This window comes from Bombina bombina, chromosome 12 (assembly GCF_027579735.1).
Source record: "Bombina bombina isolate aBomBom1 chromosome 12, aBomBom1.pri, whole genome shotgun sequence".
Taxonomy (NCBI): Eukaryota; Metazoa; Chordata; class Amphibia; order Anura; family Bombinatoridae; genus Bombina; species Bombina bombina.
In genome coordinates this window covers 2,402,354-2,425,662 of record NC_069510.1, presented here as the reverse complement: position 1 = coordinate 2,425,662, position 23,309 = coordinate 2,402,354, and the positions used below count along the sequence as shown (strand labels likewise).

The following is a 23,309-nucleotide window of genomic DNA, read 5'->3' as shown; positions in this document are numbered from 1 at the left end:
TGGTAGTGTAGTTGTTGGTGTATGTATTATGTATGTGTAGTGTGTACTGTTTGTGTGTGTATATATTGTGTGTGTATATATTTTAATTAAACTATCTTAAACTAATAATTAATCTACCCTAACTATTATACTAAAATTACATTAAACTATATTAAACTCTTAATTAATCTACCCTAACTATTAGACTAAAATTACATTAAAATATATTAAACTAATAATTAACCTACCCTAACTGTTATACTAAAATTGCATTAAACTACAAATTAAATTAAATATATTATATAGTTAAAAACCTAACCCTACTCAAATAATTTAAATCTACAATTAAAAATTACAAAGTTACAAAAAACTAACAACTAAGTTACACAAAATAAAAAAACACTAAGTTACAAAAAAAAAAACATTCAGTTACACAAAATACAAAATAAATTATCAAATATTTAAACTAATTACACCTAATCTAAGAGCCCTATGAAAATAAAAAAGCCCCCCCCCCCCCCCCAAATAAAAAAAAACCCCTAGCCTACAATAAACTACCAATGGCCCTTAAAAGGGCCTTTTGCAGGGCATTGTCCCAAAGGGCATTTGGCTCTTTTTCAAAAGCCCAAACCCTAATCTAAAATTAAAACCCACCCAATAAACCCTTAATAAAGCCTAACACTAACCCCGAAGATCAACTTAAAGTTTCTGAAGAGCCGACATCCATCCTCAACGAAGCGGCAGAAGTCCTCATCAAATCTGCAGAAGTCTTCATCCAAGCGGGCCGACGTCTTCATCCAACCGGGCAGAAGTCTTCATCCAGACAGAATCTTCTATCTTTATCCATCCGGCGCGGAGCGGCTCCATCTTCAAGACATCCACACGGAGCATCCTCTTCTTTCGACGTCTTCTTTACAATGAGGTTTGCCTTTAAATGACGTCAGAAGAAGAAGAGGATGCTCCGCGCCAGATGTCTTGAAGATGGAGTCGCTCCGCGTCGAATTGAGGAAGATAGAAGATGCCGTCTGGATGAAGACTTCTGCCAAGTTGAATGAAGATGTCGGCCCGCTTGGATAAAGACTTCTGCCAGCTTCGATGAGGACTTCCGCCGCTTTGTTGAGGATGGATATCTGCTCTTCAGAAACTGTAAGTGGATCTTTGGAGGTTAGTGTTAGGCTTTTTTAAGGGTTTATTGGGTGGGTTTTAATTTTAGATTACGGTTTGGGCTTTTGAAAAAGAGCTAAATGCCCATACAAATGCCCTTTTCAGGGCAATGGAGAGCTTAGGTTTTTTAGATTAGGTTTGTATTTGGGGGGTTTGGTTGTGTGGGTGGTGGGTTTTACTGTTAGGGGGGTATTTGTATTTTTACTTACAGGTAAATGAGCGGATTTCTTTAAGGCAATGCCCTGCAAAAGGCCTTTTAAGGGCCATTGGTAGTTTATTGTAGGCTAGGGCTTTTTTATTTTTTTGGGGGGGGGCTTTTTTATTTTCATAGGGCTCTTAGATTAGGTGTAATTAGATTAAATATTTGATAATTTATTTTTTATTTTGTGTAACTTAGTGTTTATATTTTTTTTTGTAACTAAGTGTTTGTTATTTTGTGTTACTGTCAGGATTCCAGTTCACTTTTTCCTTTTTACTTTGGATTTCTTGCTCAGTTTGGTTACTCCCCTATTTAAGTAATCAATCCACCTTATAAAGGTGCTTAGTTATTTTGCTTGTATGCTGAAACTATGCCAGTGCTGTGTCTGACTAAACTCAGAATTAATTGGATTATAATTTACTACAAGTACCAGCAGGAGGTTACAATTTCTCTCACTTCAACCCTCTTGTGGATTGTTACAAAGTATTGTTCTGTTAGGCTGTGTTACTGCAGACCCCCCTCAGACCCCCCCCTCAGTAGTCGCCCCCTCCCCTGTGCCGGAGCTGACAGTCTCTGCTTGTGACAGCACACTGCCTTACTAGAGTACAGACCCCTCCTCAGTAGTCACCCCCTCCCCTGTGCCGGAGCTTACAGCCTCTGCTTGTGCCAGTACACTGCCTTACTAGAGTGCAGACCCCTCCTCAGTAGTCACCCCCTCCCCTGTGCCAGAGCTTACAGCCTCTGCTTGTGCCAGCACACTGCCTTACTAGAGTGCAGACCCCTCCTCAGTAGTAACCCATCCCCTGTGTCGGAGCTTACAGCCTCTGCTTGTGCCAGCACACTGCCTTACTAGAGTGCAGACCCCTCCTCAGTAGTCACACCCTCCCCTGTGCCGGAGCTCACAGCCTCTGTTTGTGCCAGCACACTGCCTTACTAGAGTGCAGACCCCTCCTCAGTAGTCACCCCCTCCCCTGTGCCGGAGCTGACAGCCTCTGCTTGTGCCAGCACACTGCCTTACTAGAGTGCAGACCCCTCCTCAGTAGTCAACACCTCCCCTGTGCCGGAGCTCACAGCCTATGTTTGTGCCAGCACACTGCCTTACTAGAGTGCAGACCCCTCCTCAGTAGTCACCCCCTCCACTGTGCCGGAGCTGACAGCCTCTGCTTGTGCCAGCACACTGCCTTACTAGAGTGCAGACCCCTCCTCAGTAGTCACCCCCTCCCCTGTGCCGGAGGTTACAGCTTCTGTTTGTTCCAGCACACTACCTTACTAGAGTGCAGACCCCTCCTCAGTAGTCAGCCCCTCCCCTGTGCCGGAGCTGACAGCCTCTGCTTGTGCCAGCACACTGCCTTACTAGAGTGCAGACTGCAGACCCCTCCTCAGTAGTCACCCCCTCCCCTGTACCGGAGCTGACAGCCTCTGCTTCTGCCAGCACACTGCCTTACTAGAGTGCAGACCCCCCTCAGTAGTCACCCCCTCCCCTGTACCGGAGCTGACAGCCTCTGCTTGTGCCAGCACACTGCCTTACTAGAGTGCAGACCTCTCCTCAGTAGTCACCCCCTCCCCTGTGCCGGAGCTTACAGCTTCTGTTTGTTCCAGCACACTGCCTTACAAGAGTGCAGACCCCTCCTCAGTAGTCAGCCCCTCCCCTGTGCCGGAGCTGACAGCCTCTGCTTGTGCCAGCACACTGCCTTACTAGAGTGCAGACCCCTCCTCAGTAGTCACCCCCTCCCCTGTACCGGAGCTGACAGCCTCTGCTTGTGCCAGCACACTGCCTTACTAGAGTGCAGACCCCTCCTCAGTAGTCACCCCCTCCCCTGTGCCGGAGCTTATAGCCTCTGCTTGTGCCAGCACACTGCCTTACTAGAGTGCAGACCCCCCTCAGTAGTCACCCCCTCCCCTGTGCCAGAGCTGACAGCCTCTGCTTGTGACAGCACACTGCCTTACTAGAGTGCAGACCCCTCCTCGGTAGTCACCCCCTCCCCTGTGCCGGAGCTCACAGCCTCTGCTTGTGCCAGCACACTGCCTTACTAGAGTGCAGACCCCCCTCAGTAGTCACCCCCTCCCCTGTGCCGGAGCTTACAGCCTCTGCTTGTGCCAGCACACTGCCTTACTAGAGTGCAGACCCCTCCTCAGTAGTCACCCCCTCCCCTGTGCCGGAGCTACAGCCTCTGCTTGTGCCAGCACATTGCCTTACTAGAGTGCAGACCCCTCCTCAGTAGTCACCCCCTCCCCTGTGCCGGAGCTACAGCCTCTGCTTGTGCCAGCACATTGCCTTACTAGAGTGCAGACCCCTCCTCAGTAGTCACCCCCTCCCCTGTGCCAGAGCTGACAGTCTCTGCTTGTGCCAGCACACTGCCTTACTAGAGTGCAGACCCCTCCTCAGTAGTCACCCCCTCCCCTGTGCCAGAGCTGACAGCCTCTGCTTGTGCCAGCACACTGCCTTACTAGAGTGCAGACCCCTCCTCAGTAGTCACCCCCTCCCCTGTGACGGAGCTCACAGCCTCTGTTTGTGCCAGCACATTGCCTTACTAGAGTGCAGACCCCTCCTCAGTAGTCACCCATCCCCTGTGCCGGAGCTTACAGCCTCTGTTTGTGCCAGCACACTGCCTTACTAGAGTGCAGACCCCCCTCAGTAGTCACCCCCTCCCCTGTGCCAGAGCTGACAGTCTCTGCTTGTGCCAGCACACTGCCTTACTAGAGTGTCGACCCCTCCTCAGTAGTCACCCCCTCCCCTGTGCCAGAGCTGAGAGCCTCTGCTTGTGCCAGCACACTGCCTTACTAGAGTGCAGACCCCTCCTCAGTACTCACCCCCTCCCCTGTGCCGGAGCTACAGCCTCTGCTTGTGCCAGCACACTGCCTTACTAGAGTGCAGACCCCTCCTCAGTAGTCACCCCCTCCCCTGTGTCGGAGCTACAGCCTCTGCTTGTGCCAGCACACTGCCTTACTAGAGTGCAGACCCCTCCTCAGTAGTCACCCCCTCCCCTGTGTCGGAGCTTACAGCTTCTCCTTGTGCCAGCACACTGCCTTACTAGAGTGCAGACCCCTCCTCAGTAGTCACCCTCTCCCCTGTGCCGGAGCTTATAGCCTCTGCTTGTGCCAGCACACTGCCTTACTAGAGTGCAGACCCCCCCTCAGTAGTCACCCCCTCCCCTGTGTCGGAGCTTACAGCTTCTCCTTGTGCCAGCACACTGCCTTACTAGAGTGCAGACCCCTCCTCAGTAGTCACCCTCTCCCCTGTGCCGGAGCTTATAGCCTCTGCTTGTGCCAGCACACTGCCTTACTAGAGTGCAGACCCCTCCTCAGTAGTCACCCCCTCGCCTGTGCCGGAGCTCACAGCCTCTGTGCCAGCACACTGCCTTACTAGAGTGCAGACCCCTCCTCAGTAGTCACCCCCTCCCCTGTGTCGGAGCTTACAGCTTCTCCTTGTGCCAGCACACTGCCTTACTAGAGTGCAGACCCCTCCTCAGTAGTCACCCCCTCCCCTGTGCCGGAGCTTATAGCCTCTGCTTGTGCCAGCACACTGCCTTACTAGAGTGCAGACCCCTCCTCAGTAGTCAGCCCCTCCCCTGTGCCGGAGCTGACAGCCTCTGCTTGTGCCAGCACACTGCCTTACTAGAGTGCAGACCCCTCCTCAGTAGTCACCCCCTCCCCTGTACCGGAGCTGACAGCCTCTGCTTGTGCCAGCACACTGCCTTACTAGAGTGCAGACCCCCCTCAGTAGTCACCCCCTCCCCTGTGCCGGAGCTACAGCCTCTGCTTGTGCCAGCACACTGCCTTACTAGAGTGCAGACCCCCCCTCAGTAGTCACCCCCTCCCCTGTGCCGGAGCTGAGAGTCTCTGCTTGTGCCAGCACACTGCCTTACTAGAGTGTCGACCCCTCCTCAGTAGTCACCCCCTCCCCTGTGCCAGAGCTGAGAGCCTCTGCTTGTGCCAGCACACTGCCTTACTAGAGTGCAAACCCCCCTCAGTAGTCACCCCCTCCCCTGTGCCGGAGCTTACAGCCTCTACTTGTGCCAGCACACTGCCTTAGTAGAGTGCAGAACCCCCCTCAGTAGTCACCCCCTCCCCTGTGCTGGAGCTGACAGCCTCTACTTGTACCAGCACACTGCCTTACTAGAGTGCAGACCCCTCCTCAGTAGTCACCCCCTCCCCTGTGCCGGAGCTTACAGCCTCTGCTTGTGCCAGCACACTGCCTTACTAGAGTGCAGAACCCCCCTCAGTAGTCACCCCCTCCCCTGTGCCGGAGCTGACAGTCTCTGCTTGTGACAGCACACTGCCTTACTAGAGTACAGACCCCTCCTCAGTAGTCACCCCCTCCCCTGTGTCGGAGCTACAGCCTCTGCTTGTGCCAGCACATTGCCTTACTAGAGTGCAGACCCCTCCTCAGTAGTCACCCCCTCCCCTGTGACGGAGCTCACAGCCTCTGTTTGTGCCAGCACACTGCCTTACTAGAGTGCAGAACCCCCCTCAGTAGTCACCCCCTCCCCTGTGCCGGAGCTTATAGCCTCTGCTTGTGCCAGCACACTGCCTTACTAGAGTGCAGACCCCTCCTCAGTAGTCACCCCCTCCCCTGTGCCAGAGCTCACAGCCTCTGTTTGTGCCAGCACACTGCCTTACTAGAGTGCAGACCCCTCCTCAGTAGTCACCCCCTCCCCTGTGCCAGAGCTGACAGTCTCTGCTTGTGCCAGCACACTGCCTTACTAGAGTGCAGACCCCTCCTCAGTAGTCACCCCCTCCCGTGTGCCGGAGCTCACAGCCTCTGTTTGTGCCAGCACACTGCCTTACTAGAGTGCAGACCCCTCCTCAGTAGTCACCCCCTCCCGTGTGCCGGAGCTCACAGCCTCTGCTTGTGCCAGCACACTGCCTTACTAGAGTGCAGACCCCTCCTCAGTAGTAACCCATCCCCTGTGCCGGAGCTTATAGCCTCTGCTTGTGCCAGCACACTGCCTTACTAGAGTGCAGACCCCTCCTCAGTAGTCACCCCCTCCCCTGTGCCAGAGCTGACAGCCTCTGCTTGTGCCAGCACACTACCTTACTAGAGTGCAGACCCCTCCTCAGTAGTCACCCCCTCCCCTGTGCCGGAGCTACAGCCTCTGCTTGTGCCAGCACACTGCCTTACTAGAGTGCAGACCCCTCCTCAGTAGTCACCCCCTCCCCTGTGCCGGAGCTACAGCCTCTGCTTGTGCCAGCACACTGCCTTACTAGAGTGCAGACCCCTCCTCAGTAGTCAACCCCTCCCCTGTGCTGGAGCTCACAGCCTCTGCTTGTGCCAGCACACTGCCTTACTAGAGTGCAGACCCCTCCTCAGTAGTCACCCCCTCCCCTGTGCCGGAGGTTACAGCTTCTGTTTGTTCCAGCACACTGCCTTACTAGAGTGCAGACCCCTCCTCAGTAGTCACCCCCTCCCCTGTGCCGGAGCTACAGCCTCTGCTTGTGCCAGCACACTGCCTTACTAGAGTGCAGACCCCTCCTCAGTAGTCACCCCCTCCCCTGTGCCGGAGCTGACAGCCTCTGCTTGTGCCAGCACACTGCCTTACTAGAGTGCAGACCCTTCTTCAGTAGTCACCCCCTCCCCTGTGCCGGAGCTGACAGCCTCTGCTTGTGCCAGCACACTGCCTTACTAGAGTGCAGACCCTTCTTCAGTAGTCACCCCCTCCCCTGTGCCGGAGCGGACAGCCTCTGCTTGTGCCAGCACACTGCCTTACTAGAGTGCAGACCCTTCTTCAGTAGTCACCCCCTCCCCTGTGCCGGAGCTGACAGCCTCTGCTTGTGCCAGCACACTGCCTTACTAGAGTGCAGACCCTTCTTCAGTAGTCACCCCCTCCCCTGTGCCGGAGCTCACAGCCTCTGCTTGTGCCAGCACACTGCCTTACTAGAGTGCAGACCCCCCTCAGTAGTCACCCCCTCCCCTGTGCCAGAGCTGACAGTCTCTGCTTGTGCCAGCACACTACCTTACTAGAGTGCAGACCCCTCCTCAGTAGTCACCCCCTCCCCTGTGCCGGAGCTTATAGCCTCTGCTTGTGCCAGCACACTGCCTTACTAGAGTGCAGACCCCTCTTCAGTAGTCACCCCCTCCCCTGTGCCGGAGCTGACAGCCTCTGCTTGTGCCAGCACACTGCCTTACTAGAGTGCAGACCCCTCCTCAGTAGTCACCCCCTCCCCTGTGCCAGAGCTGAGAGCATTTGCTTGTGCCAGCACACTCCCTTACTAGAGTGCAGAGGTGTTAGACTTTTTTTTCAGCCGGCTCTCCCCAGCGCTGTAGGAAAGTGTTTAAGTACAGCGTTACATTATCACTGTTTAAGTACAGCGTTACATTATCACTGTTTAAGTACAGCGTTACATTATCACTGTTTAAGTACAGCGTTACATTATCACTGTGTAAGTACAGCGTTACATTATCACTGTTTAAGTACAGCGTTACATTATCACTGTTTAAGTACAGCGTTACATTATCACTGTTTAAGTACAGCGTTACATTATCACTGTTTAAGTACAGTGTTACATTATCACTGTGTAAGTACAGCGTTACATTATCACTGTTTAAGTACAGCGTTACATTATCACTGTTAAAGTACATTGTTACATTATCAGTTTAAGTACAGCGTTACATTATCACTGTGTAAGTACAGCGTTACATTATCACTGTGTAAGTACAGCGTTACATTATCACTGTTTAAGTACAGCGTTACATTATCACTGTTTAAGTACAGTGTTACATTATCACTGTGTAAGTACAGCGTTACATTATCACTGTTTAAGTACAGCGTTACATTATCACTGTTTAAGTACAGTGTTACATTATCACTGTTTAAGTACATTGTTACATTATCAGTTTAAGTACAGTGTTACATTATCACTGTGTAAGTACAGCGTTACATTATCACTGTGTAAGTACAGCGTTACATTATCACTGTTTAAGTACAGCGTTACATTATCACTGTTTAAGTACATTGTTACATTATCAGTTTAAGTACAGCGTTACATTATCACTGTGTAATTACAGCGTTACATTATCCCTGTGTAAGTACAGCGTTACATTATCACTGTTTAAGTACAGTGTTACATTATCACTGTGTAAGTACAGCGTTACATTATCACTGTTTAAGTACAGCGTTACATTATCACTGTTTAAGTACAGTGTTACATTATCACTGTGTAAGTACAGCATTACATTATCACTGTTTAAGTACAGCGTTACATTATCAGTTTAAGTACAGTGTTACATTATCACTGTTTAAGTACAGCATTACATTATCACTGTTTAAGTACAGTGTTACATTATCACTGTTTAAGTACAGTGTTACATTATCACTGTTTAAGTACAGTGTTACATTATCAGTTTAAGTACAGTGTTACATTATCAGTTTAAATACAGTGTTACATTATCACTGTTTAAGTACAGCATTACATTATCACTGTTTAAGTACAGTGTTACATTATCACTGTTTAAGTACAGTGTTACATTATCAGTTTAAGTACAGTGTTACATTATCACTGTGTAAGTACAGTGTTACATTATCAGTTTAAGTACAGTGTTACATTATCAGTTTAAGTACAGCGTTACATTATCACTGTGTAAGTACAGTGTTACATTATCAGTTTAAGTACAGCGTTACATTATCACTGTTTAAGTACAGATTTACATTATCACTGTTTAAGTACAGCATTACATTATCAGTTTAAGTACAGCATTACATTATCACTGTTTAAGTACAGCGTTACATTATCACTGTTTAAGTACAGCGTTACATTATCACTGTGTAAGTACAGCGTTACATTATCACTGTTTAAGTACAGAGATACATTATCACTGTTTAAGTACAGCGTTACATTATCAGTTTAAGTACAGCGTTACATTATCACTGTGTAAGTACAGTGTTACATTATCACTGTGTAAGTACAGTGTTACATTATCAGTTTAAGTACAGCATTACATTATCAGTTTAAGTACAGCGTTACATTATCACTGTTTAAGTACAGCGTTACATTATCACTGTTTAAGTACAGCGTTACATTATCACTGTGTAAGTACAGCGTAACATTATCACTGTGTAAGTACAGTGTTACATTATCAGTTTAAGTACAGCGTTACATTATCACTGTTTAAGTACAGAGTTACATTATCACTGTTTAAGTACAGCATTACATTATCACTGTGTAAGTACAGCATTACATTATCAGTTTAAGTACAGCGTTACATTATCACTGTTTAAGTACAGTGTTACATTATCACTGTTTAAGTACAGCGTTACATTATCACTGTTTAAGTACAGCATTACATTATCACTGTTTAAGTACAGCGTTACATTAACTCTTAAGAGCTTTCCCAGTTTTAAGTAAGAGAAATGGCAAAACTTAATGTGCCAAACAGTTCTTATGTCCTGTTATAGCAAGAGCCGTGCATTCTCACTAGGTAAGGGCATGCTTAGTGCTATTCATGACTCTTTCTTCTCGCTATGACTTACATTGTCTACCAGACTCAGGTTAAACTTGTATCTGCACACAGAATGGGTGTGCTGTCATTATGCGTTCTCCGTACAGATTCAGCAGTATATCCCATCAGAGACAGTACATTCTGCAATGACACACTAGGTCCCACAAGACCCAGGGGCGTATCTTGGCCTAGGCAAACAAGGCACTTGTCTAGGGCAGCACAAAACCTAAATACACCACTGACAAGACCATACACGTTTGTGCTGGTGAGAAGGGCATTTATTTCTGTTTGTTTGCAATATTAAGTTGTGGACAAATGAAGAATGCTTCAGATGATTGTAAGATGGATGTTTCATTGTAAGTTAAGGGTAATATCCTTATGCACTGCTGCTTATAATTATTAATATGCGCTCGCCTGGAAGATACTGTAACTACTCACCATCTATGAGCAATACTGCAGCATCTGAAGACACAAGCAAAGACTGTCCCCAAGAATCACCGGTGATCGTCTCATGAGGGAAATTGTTGCAGAAGCACTGAGATTCCCAGGGCTGTAAAGGAAATGAAAATCCCATAACTGGCACCTTCAAAGCGATGAGTAGTAACCAAATGCATGGTAAACATTATGACTGGTAACGAGAAGTAAATGCAGTGAATTGTAAGCTTTAATACCAAGATTAGGTCTTGTAAGCTAATTGCTTCCATACAATTAACAGAACATAGCTAAAGTTCAGGCAAAGTCAATAACACAGACATACATTAAACCTAATTTAATGATGGTATCCAACAGTATTTATCCCTGTAATCTTGACAGAGCATTTTCTGTTCCATCTACAATACCATTACTTGTGTTTGTTTCAATATACCTCTTCAAAAAGATGAATAATAAAATACAATGCATCGCTGCAGTGCCAGTATAAAATATATAAGCAAATAAATACCTCCTTCCTACAGAGCCCTGTTGTCGCCAGGCTTGTGGGAGCATCACCACGTACAATGGTCTTCAGCTTTAGCGCCTAATGAGAAATAATAATTTCTGTAAGTGACATGTAGCACACTCCGCTACAGTTTAGGAAATGTTACACCCAGAAGCTAAAATGTGCTCTATATGGTAAAGAACACTTTAATTATAGGCTATTGCGGCTTCTTACACTATCTGGTGAGATCATCTGGTGAGATCATCTTATCTCATCACTACCACTATGTCCCTCAAAGAAAGTCATATTTTTATCTCACTAGGCACACTTCATGATGTGAAGGAGAGACACATACATTATACTATAAGGCTTATAAAGATTGTGTGTGATTTCTCGCCATCTGAGTTAATATAGGAAACCTTGTGGCTCCTCAACTAAATGTGGTTGAATTTTCCACCTTGTCAGAACATTACTAGGGTCACTGTCACGTTTTGCTGATAGATACAAGTGAGGAGATGGTTGGGGTCTTAGAGATTTGCCACTTAAGGGTCATCTATTTACCATAACCCTAAGGATTTAGGCTTTGGTACCATTTAACACTTTTTTAGTGGTGTTAGACAATGGGGGATGTTTTCCTTACAGGTATGTGGGGATTAAGGGCCACATATGGCAGCAGGGCCCTGTTTTTTCATTAGTAAATGTATACCTTACTGTCTTTATTTTATCTTTTTTGTGCAACAGATATACAGTGTTCTGGCTGTTAAGCATATCTATATTGGGGAAGCGTGTAGCTTGTGAAGCAGTTAACTTCAATCATTTCATTAGTGTAGGTTATCGAATAGTGATAGGATCTCTAGAGGCATCAGAGGTCCAATTATAGCAAGATATTAGGGGCATCTGTAGTCATAATGGTCTGATTATGTTAGGATCTCTAGGTGCATTAGTAGTGAGACTTGTCTGAATAGTAGGTGCTTATGGTAAACTCATAATATGAGGACTGTTATGCCAGGGGTTTTAGGTATGGGTTTATAACTACATTATTTTCACCCTGCATTTGTTAGTGTCAAAATCTCCAGAGGTATTTCCAGTTCCTGATGCTATCTCTGACATCATTTCTAGAGTGGCCCAAGCCTAGTATCTCTTTTAATTCAGCTCAGAAATTTAAAAGGATGTTTTCGTTGCTTGCTTCTAATTTAGAGCTTTGGGAAACTATTCCTAAAATAGATGGGGCCATTTCTACTTTAACTAAGCATACTACTATTCCTCTTGAGGATAGTACCACTTTTAAAGACCCTATTGATAAGAAATTGGATTTTTTTTTATTTTTTTTTCATGGAAAGGCTTTTCAGCAGAATGTTTTCTTTTTAGGCCTGCAATTAGTATTGCTTGAGTAACTGTAGCTTCTACCCTTTGGTGTGAGGATTTATCTGAGCAGCTTCCTGAGGAATCTACTGGTGAAGAGTTTTCTAATTAATAAAAACTCTTGAAAACAGATAATACTTTCAGTTGTGATGCAGTTGTTGATATTATTAGAGGGATATTACAGCCAAAATTGAAAACCACATGGGTGCATTTTGGTATTGAACAGAAACAATTTTGTAATATACATGCATTAGCAAAAATTCTTCTAATAAAAGCTATAGCTGTTTCAAAAGTGTATTTAAGTATGCACCGTGCACCAGCATTTTATACACAACACATGCTCAGAGAGCCTAAACTGCTTGTACCATCTGGTAATGAGTCAATTTGTTAATTGCTGACATGATACAAGCCCCAGTGATGATCTGAGCAGCTACAGTATTTAAAATGTGGGTGTAATGGCAATATCTGGCTATGCTTCACATGCACGTGCAGAGAAAAATGTTAACACTAAAACAGTGATAACTCTTACTAGAAGCATTTTTGCTAATACATGTATATTGCAAACATGTTTCTATTCAAAGATGCAATAAATCTATGTGCATTTAAATTTTGACTGGAATGTCCCTTTAAGATCAATATTAAGAATATGATTCTAGCAGTTTTAACTAAGAGGACTTTGTGGTTTGCATGGTTTCTAAATCCAGAAAATAATTTCTACGTTGACTGAGGGGGAAAATGAGCTTTTCTCCCTTAGGAACACTGTCGGCATTAACATTGCACAAGCAGTTCTGGTGAACTGCTTGTGCAATGCCGCCCCCTGCAGATTTGCGGCCAATCGGCCTCTAGCAGGGGGTGTCAATCAACCGGATCATACCAGATCGGGCAGATTAATGTCCGCAGCCTCAGAGGCAGCGGAGGAGATAAGGAGCAACGGTCTTTAAACCGCTGCTTCATAACTGGTGTTTGTGGCGAATCTGCAGGCTCGCCAGAAACACGGGGCGTCAAGCTCTGTACAGAGCTTGATAAATAGTCCCCATTATCTGCTTGCAAAACGCTAAATAGCGGATCAGCTGCATGCGGCTCATCTTCTGTAGCAGCTGGTGATCAGACTCGTGCTGTTAGCAAGTTTAGGTGAACATTTTTTGTTTTTATATATTTCTGACGTTTTTATGTGGTTTTATATTTTATGGTCGTTATATTTTAAGTGTCTTTAACATACCTCATAGGTTTGAGTGAGCTGTACATCTTTTTATTTCAAAGTCACCCAGTTTGTCGTTTATTGCACTAGGTGCACCCCGTGCGCTTGTCTTTTCTTTATTCCATAGAATACCTGGGAGGATCCTCTCCTGAAGAGCTGAATCTTTTTTTTGCTTGGACTGAACTGCACTTCGTGGGGATTGTTTGGAACTGAACCTAAGGATACCTAATAGACACTCTCTCCTAAGGACTGCCTATTTAAAGGGACAGTATACACCAAAATGTTTCTTATTTAAAAAGATAGATAATCCCTTTATTACCCATTCCCCTTTTTTGCATAACCAACACAGTTATATTAATATACTTTTTACCTCTGTGATTATCTTGTATCTAAGCCTCTGCAGACAGCCTCCTTATCTAAGTGCCTTTGACAGACATGCAGTGTAGTCAATCAGTGAAGACTCCTAAATAACTTCACGGTGAGCACAATGTTATCTATATGACACATGTGAACTAGCACAGTCTAACTGTGAAAAACTTTCAAAATGCTCTGAGCTAGGAGGCGGTTTTCAACGGTTTAGAAATCAGTTTGAGCCTAGCTAGGTTTAGCTTTTCAAAAATACCTCCAAGGGAACAAAGCAAATTTGATGATAAAAGTAAATAGGAAAGTGGTTTAAAATTGCATGCCCTATCTGATTCATGCAAGTTTAGTTTTGACTTTACTGTCCCTTTAAGTAGTTATATTCACCTGCTGTCAGATACCAGTCACGCTTGTGTATATATATTATAGGTATTCAGTGGAGGTGTAGCGATCTGACAGATTCCAGATCCATTACCAGACTACAGCTAGATATATAGATTGCATTATCATACTATGGTATCTATTCTTTGTACACCTACAATACACCATATTACCACACAGACGGCTAGATTTAGTGTTCTGCGTTAGCCGTCAAAAGCAGCGTTAAGGGGTCCTAACGCTGGTTTTGGCCTGCCGCTGTTATTTAGAGTCAGGCAGGAAAGGGTCTAATGATGACTTTCAAGCCGCGACTTTTCCATACCGCAGATCCCCTTACTTCAATTGCGTATCCTATTTTTTCAATGGGATCTGCCTAACGCTGGTATTTAGAGTCTTGGCTGAAGTGAGTGGTAGACCCTCTACCGACAAGACTCCAGCCGCAGAAAAAAGTCAGTAGTTAAGAGCTTTATGGGCTAACGCCGGTTTATAAAGCTCTTAAAGGGCCATAATACCCAAATGTTTAAACACTTGAAAGTGATGCAGCATAGCTGTAAAAAGCTGACTAGAAAATATCTCCTGAACATCTCTATGTAAAAAAAGAAAGATATTTTACCTCAAAAGTTCCTCAGTAGCAACCTCCCATTGTAAAGGATTTCTAAGCAGCATTTTAGTGTGTCTGTCCTGGGACAGCTTAGGGGATGAGCCTCGTGAACTCTCATATTATTTCACCAATCAGGTAAAGGAAGCTTACTATGAAATCTCATGAGAGTTAAGTCAAATCTCATGATATCACAGTAAGAGTTCATGACCTCAGCACTGCTGATGCTGATTGGCTGCTGTTCATGTCTTCATTTTTTTTTTTTCTTTTTACCTGCAGCTGGGAACAGCTGAGTATAACTTTTTACACAGAACTTACTCTGCTGAGCTGAGGAGATTGTGAGGTAAAATATCTTCCTTTTTTACATAGAGATGCTCCGGTGATATTTTCCTGTCAGCTTTTTACAGTTATACTGCATCAGTTTCAAGTGATTTAGCATATGAGGATTATGTCCCTTTAACTACTGTGCTCTAAAGCAGTGATTTTTAACCTTTTTTTTGCCGTGGCACACTTTTTTACATTAAAAAATCCTGTGGCACACCACCATCCCAAAATTTAAAAAAAATCACAAATTGTAGCCTAATACAGCATATATATATACACATACACACAAACACACACATACTGTATGTATTGTGCTGTTATGCCATGCCTCCTACAAACTACCCCTGCACTGGGAGTAAAAAACAAGCAAAGTTTAAAAAATGTGTCACACTGTTGTCAGTCTGCCGTGGCACACCTGAGGATCTCTCACGGCACACTAGTGTGCCACGGCACACTGGTTGAAAAACACTGCTCTAAAGTACACTAACACCCATAAACTACCTATTTACCCCATAAACCGAGGCCCCCCCACATCGCCGCCACTATAATAAATATTTTTAACCCCTAATCTGCCGACCGCACACCGCTGCCACCTACATTATCCCTATGAACCCCTAATCTGCTGCCCCTAACATCGCCAACACCTACATAATATTTATTAACCCCTAATCTGCCCCCCCAACGTCGCCGCTACCTTACCTACACTTATTAACCCCTAATCTGCCGACCGGACCTCACCGCTACTCTAATAAAGTTATTAACCCCTAAAGCTAAGTCTAACCCTTACACCCCCCTAAGTTAAATATAATTTTAATCTAACGAAATAAATTAAATATTATTAACTAAAGTATTCCTATTTAAAACTAAATACATACCTGTAAAATAAACCCTAATATAGCTACAATATAACGAATAATTATATTGTAGCTATTTTAGGATTTATATTTATTTTACAGGCAACTTTGTAATTATTTTAACTAGGTACAATAGCTATTAAATAGTTATTAACTATTTAATAGCTACCTAGTTAAAATAAGTACAAAATTACCTGTAAAATAAATCCTAACCTAAGTTACAATTAAACCTTACACTACACTATCAATAAATTAATTAAATAAATTAACTACAAGTACCTACAATTAAATACAATTAAATAAACTAAACTAAATTACAAAAACAAACACTAAATTACAAAAAATAAAAAACGATTACAAGAATAGTAGGCTACTTACACCTACTCTAAGCCCCCTAATAAAATAAAAAATCCCCCCAAAATAATAAAGGTCCCTACCCTATTCTAAATTAAAAAGTAACCAGCTCTTTTACCAGCCCTTAAAAGGACTTTTTGCGGGGCATGCCCCAAAGTAATCAGCTCTTTTGCCTGAAAAAAAAAACACAATACCACCCCCCAACATTACAACCCACCACCCACATACCCCTACTCTAACCCAAACCCCCCTTAAATAAACCTAACACTACCCCCCTGAACATCTCCCTACCTTGAGTCGTGTTCACCCAGCCAGGCACCGATGAACCAAAAGAGGACATCCGGAGCGGCAGAAGTCAGCATCCTATCCGGGCAGAAGAGGACATCCGGACCGGCAGACATCTTCATCCAAGCGGTATCTTCTATCTTCATCCATCCGGAGCGGAGCAGAGCCATCTTCTTCCAGCCGATGCGAATCCATCCTCTTCAACCGACGCCTACTCGCAGAATGAAGGTTCCTTTAAATGACGTCATCCAAGATGGCGTCCCTCGAATTCCGATTGGCTGATAGGATTCTATCAGCCAATTGGAATTAAGGTAGGAAAAATCTGATTGGCTGATCCAATCAGCCAATCAGATTGAGCTCGCATTTTATTGGCTGTTCCGATCAGCCAATAGAATGCAAACTCAATCTGATTGGCTGATTGGATCAGCCAATCGGATTGAACTTGAATTTGATTGGCTGATTTAATCAGCCAATCAAATTTTTCCTACCTTAATTCCGATTGGCTGATAGAATCCTATCAGCCAATCGGAATTCGAGGGACGCCATCTTGGATGACGTCATTTAAAGGAACCTTCATTCGGCGAGTAGGCGTCGGTTGAAGAGGATGGATCTGCGTCGGCTGGAAGAAGATGGCTCCGCTCCGCTCCGGATGGATGAAGATAGAAGATACCGCTTGGATGAAGATGTCTGCCGGTCCGGATGTCCTCTTCTGCCCGGATAGGATGATGACTTCTGCCGCTCCAGATGTCCTCTTTTGGTCCATCGGTGCCCGGCTGGGTGAACACGACTCAAGGTAGGGAGATCTTCAGGGGGGTAGTGTTAGGTTTATTTAAGGGGGGTTTGAGTTAGAGTAGGGGTATGTGGGTTGTAATGTTGGGGGGTGGTATTGTGTTTTTTTTTTCAGGCAAAAGAGCTGATTACTTTGGGGCATGCCCCGCAAAAAGCCCTTTTAAGAGCTGGTAAAAGAGCTCGTTACTTTTTAATTTAGAATAGGGTAATGACCTTTATTATTTTGGGGGGCTTTTTTATTTTATTAGGGGGCTTAGAGTAGGTGTAATTAGCCTAATATTCTTGCAATCTTTTTTTATTTTTTGTAATTTAGTGTTTTGTTTTTTTTGCAATTTAGTTTAGTTTATTTAATTGTATTTAATTGTAGGTACTTGTAGTTAATTTATTTAATTAATTTATTGATAGTGTAGTGTTAGGTTTAATTGTAACTTAGGTTAGGATTTATTTTACAGGTAATTTTGTACTTATTTTAACTAGGTAGCTATTAAATAGTTAATAACTATTTAATAGCTATTGTACCTAGTTAAAATAATTACAAAGTTGCCTGTAAAATAAATATAAATCCTAAAATAGCTACAATATAATTATTCGTTATATTGTAGCTATATTAGGGTTTATTTTACAGGTAAGTATTTAGTTTTAAATAGGAATACTTTAGTTAATAATATTTAATTTGTTTCGTTAGATTAAAATTATATTTAATTTAGGGGGGTGTTAGGGGTAGACTTAGCTTTAGGGGTTAATAACTTTATTAGAGTAGCGGCGAGGTCCGGTCGTCAGATTTGGGGTTAATAAGTGTAGGTAAGGTAGCGGCGACATGGGGGGGGGCAGATTAGGAGTTAATAAATATAATATAGGGGTCGGCGATGTTAGGGGCAGCAGATTATGGGTACATAGGTATAATGTAGGTTGCGGCGGTGTACTGAGCGGCAGATTAGGGGTTAATAATATAATACAGGTGTCAGCGATGTCGGGGGCGGAAGATTAGGGGTTAATAAGTGTAAGGTTAGGGGTGTTTAGACTCGGGGTTCATGTTAGGGTGTTAGGTGTAGACTTAGAAAGTGTTTCCCCATAGGAAACAATGGGGCTGCGTTGGGAGCTGAACGCTGCTTTTTTGCAGGTGTTAGGTTTTTTGTCAGCCTAAACTGCCCCATTCTTTCTTATGGGGGAATCATGCACGAGCACGTTTTGCCAGCTTACCGCTACCGTAAGCAACGCTGGTATTGAGGGTTGAAGTGGCGGTACATTAGGCTCAACGCACCCTTTTTGGAACCTAACGCAGCCCTTCAGACAACTCTAAATACCAGTGTTGTTTAAAGGGTGCGTTGGGAAAAAAAGCGGCGTTAGCTATGCAGGTCTTTACCGACAAAACTCTAAATCTAGCCGAGAGTCTGTGAAATATACATTTTGGTACACTTTCCTAGTTTATCTTCATATAGCGCTGTTTCACTCTCTATTTCTGATATATATATAATCATACCAATGCACTCCCTTAATGAGTTCACTGCCGGTGCTTGGTCCTATTTCAAAATAATATATTATATATATATATATATATATATATATATATATATATATATATATATATATATGTATGTATAAAATAATATATAATATATATATATATATATATGTATAAAATAATAAAATAATATAATATATATATATGTATAAAATAATAAAATAATATATAATATATATATATGTATAAAATAATAAAATAATATAAAATATATATATGTATAAAATAATAAAATAATATATAATATATATATGTATAAAATAATATATAATATATATGTATAAAATAATATATAATATATATATGTATAAAATAATAAAATAATATATATATATATATATATGTATAAAATAATAAAATAATATAATATATATATATATGTATAAAATAATAAAATAATATATAATATATATATATGTATAAAATAATAAAATAATATAAAATATATATATGTATAAAATAATAAAATAATATATAATATATATATGTATAAAATAATATATAATATATATATGTATAAAATAATATATAATATATATATGTATAAAATAATATATATATATATATAAAATAATATATATATATATATATATATATATATATATATACATAAACAAATATCCAGGCACTCATGCAACATAAATTTATTTTATTATATCCGGTACAATCCGGTGTAACAATCTCCCAAGGTTTTGGTCTTTACATTAGACCTTTGAAAAGGATATAATGTGATCCGGGTCCAGCTGTCACATGTTACAGCCAGACCCGGATCAGATTATACCCTTGTCAAAGGTCTAATGTAAAGACCGAAACGTTGGAAGATTGTTACACCGGATATAATAAAATAAATTTATGTTGCATGAGTGCCTGGATATTTGTTTATGCTCAGGTGATATTTTCCTGTCAGCTTTTTACAGTTATACTGCATTAGTTTCAAGTGATTTAGCATATGAGTATCATGTCCCTTTAACTACTGTGCTCTAAAGTACACTAACACCCATAAACTACCTATTTACCCCTAAACCGAGGCCCCCCCACATCGCCGCCACTATAATAAATATTTTTAACCCCTAATCTGCCGACCGCACACCGCCGCCACCTACATTATCCCTATGAACCCCTAATCTGCTGCCCCTAACATCGCCAACACCTACATAATATTTATTAACCCCTAATCTGCCCCCCCAACGTCGCCGCTACCTTACCTACACTTATTAACCCCTAATCTGCCGACCGGACCTCACCGCTACTCTAATAAAGATATTAACCCCTAAAGCTAAGTCTAACCCTTACACCCCCCTAAATTAAATATAATTTAATCTAACGAAATAAATTAAATATTATTAACTAAAGTATTCCTATTTAAAACTAAATACATACCTGTAAAATAAACCCTAATATAGCTACAATATAACGAATAATTATATTGTAGCTATTTTAGGATTTGTATTTATTTTACAGGCAACTTTGTAATTATTTTAACTAGGTACAATAGCTATTAAATAGTTATTAACTATTTAATAGCTACCTAGTTAAAATAAGTACAAAATTACCTGTAAAATAAATCCTAACCTAAGTTACAATTAAACCTTACACTACACTATCAATAAATTAATTAAATAAATTAACTACAAGTACCTACAATTAAATACAATTAAATAAACTAAACTAAATTACAAAAACAAACACTAAATTACAAAAAATAAAAAACGATTACAAGAATAGTAGGCTACTTAAACCTACTCTAAGCCCCCTAATAAAATAAAAAGACCCCCAAAATAATAAAGGTCCCTACCCTATTCTAAATTAAAAAGTAACCAGCTCTTTTACCAGCCCTTAAAAGGGCTTTTTGCGGGGCATGCCCCAAAGTAATCAGCTCTTTTGCCTGAAAAAAAAACACAATACCACCCCCCAACATTACAACCCACCACCCACATACCCCTACTCTAACCCAAACCCCCCTTAAATAAACCTAACACTACCCCCCTGAACATCTCCCTACCTTGAGTCGTGTTCACCCAGCCGGGCACCGATGAACCAAAAGAGGACATCCGGAGCGGCAGAAGTCAGCATCCTATCCGGGCAGAAGAGGACATCCGGACCGGCAGACATCTTCATCCAAGCGGTATCTTCTATCTTCATCCATCCGGAGCGGAGCAGAGCCATCTTCTTCCAGCCGATCCGGATCCATCCTCTTCAACCGACGCCTACTCGCAGAATGAAGGTTCCTTTAAATGACGTCATCCAAGATGGCGTCCCTCGAATTCCGATTGGCTGATAGGATTCTATCAGCCAATTGGAATTAAAGTAGGAAAAATCTGATTGGCTGATCCAATCAGCCAATCAGATTGAGCTTGCATTCTATTGGCTGTTCCGATCAGCCAATAGAATGCAAACTCAATCTGATTGGCTGATTGGATCAGCCAATCGGATTGAACTTGAATCTGATTGGCTGATTTAATCAGCCAATCAAATTTTTCCTACCTTAATTCCGATTGGCTGATAGAATCCTATCAGCCAATCGGAATTCGAGGGACGCCATCTTAGATGACGTCATTTAAAGGAACCTTCATTCGGCGAGTAGGCGTCGGTTGAAGAGGATGGATCTGCGTCGGCTGGAAGAAGATGGCTCCGCTCCGCTCCGGATGGATGAAGATAGAAGATGCCGCTTGGATGAAGATGTCTGCCGGTCCGGATGCCCTCTTCTGCCCGGATAGGATGATGACTTCTGCCGCTCGAGATGTCCTCTTTTGGTCCATCGGTGCCCGGCTGGGTGAACACGACTCAAGGTAGGGAGATCTTCAGGGGGGTAGTGTTAGGTTTATTTAAGGGGGGTTTGAGTTAGAGTAGGAGTATGTGGGTGGTGGGTTGTAATGTTGGGGGGTGGTATTGTGTTTTTTTTTTCAGGCAAAAGAGCTGATTACTTTGGGGCATGCCCCGCAAAAAGCCCTTTTAAGGGCTGGTAAAAGAGCTTGTTACTTTTTAATTTAGAATAGAGTAATGACCTTTATTATTTTGGGGGGCTTTTTTATTATGTATAAAATAATAAAATAATATATAATATATAATATATATATATATGTATAAAATAATAAAATAATATATAATATATATATGTATAAAATAATAAGATAATATATAATATATATATGTATAAAATAATAAAATAATATAAAATATATATATATGTATAAATTAATAAAATAATATATAATATATATATGTATAAAATAATAAAATAATATATAATATATATATGTATAAAATAATAAAATAATATAAAATATATATATATGTATAAAATAATAAAATAATATAAAATATATATATATGTATAAAATAATAAAATAATATATAATATATATATGTATAAAATAATAAAATAATATATAATATATATATGTATAAAATAATAAAATAATATATAATATATATATGTATAAAATAATATATATATATATATATATATATATATATATATATATATATATAAATATACATAAACAAATATCCAGGCACTCATGCAACATAAATTTATTTTATTATATCCGGTACAATCCGGTGTAACAATCTCCCAAGGTTTCGGTCTTTACATTAGACCTTTGAAAAGGATATAATGTGATCCGGGTCCAGCTGTCACATGTTACAGCCAGACCCGGATCAGATTATACCCTTGTCAAAGGTCTAATGTAAAGACCGAAACGTTGGGAGATTGTTACACCGGATATAATAAAATAAATTTATGTTGCATGAGTGCCTGGATATTTGTTTATGCTCAGGTGATATTTTCCTGTCAGCTTTTTACAGTTATACTGCATCAGTTTCAAGTGATTTAGCATATGAGTATCATGTCCCTTTAACTACTGTGCTCTAAAGTACACTAACACCCATAAACTACCTATTTACCCCTAAACCGAGGCCCCCCCACATCGCCGCCACTATAATAAATATTTTTAACCCCTAATCTGCCGACCGCACACCGCCGCCACCTACATTATCCCTATGAACCCCTAATCTGCTGCCCCTAACATCGCCAACACCTACATAATATTTATTAACCCCTAATCTGCCGACCGGACCTCATTAATATATATATTAACCCCTAAAGCTAAGTCTAACCCTTACACCCCCCTAAATTAAATATAATTTTAATCTAACTAAATAAAATATTATTAACTGAAGTATTCCTATTTAAAACTAAATACTTACCTGTAAAATAAACCCTAATATAGCTACAATATAACGAATAATTATATTGTAGCTATTTTAGGATTTATATTTATTTTACAGGCAACTTTGTAATTATTTTAACTAGGTACAATAGCTATTAAATAGTTATTAACTATTTAATAGCTACCTAGTTAAAATAAGTACAAAATTACCTGTAAAATAAATCCTAACCTAAGTTACAATTAAACCTAACACTACACTATCAATAAATTAATTAAATAAATTAACTACAAGTACCTACAATTAAATACAATTAAACAAACTAAACTAAATTACAAAAACAAACAAACACTAAATTACAAAAAAATAAAAAACGATTACAAGAATAGTAGGCTACTTACACCTACTCTAAGCCCCCTA

At 41.6% G+C, this 23,309-nt stretch overlaps 1 protein-coding gene across 1 annotated transcript in view; it reads right to left on the bottom strand.

Annotated features, from left to right (window-relative positions):
- Nucleotides 1–23,309, bottom strand: part of GARNL3 (GTPase activating Rap/RanGAP domain like 3) — a gene marked incomplete at its 5' end in the record, with an annotated part of 730,206 nt that overhangs the window by 194,972 nt on the left and 511,925 nt on the right. The window contains 2 exons of the mRNA XM_053695928.1: nt 10,218–10,329; nt 10,720–10,794. Of these exons, the coding sequence (XP_053551903.1) occupies nt 10,218–10,329; nt 10,720–10,794 (187 nt within the window). The remainder of the gene's footprint in view (nt 1–10,217; nt 10,330–10,719; nt 10,795–23,309) is intronic.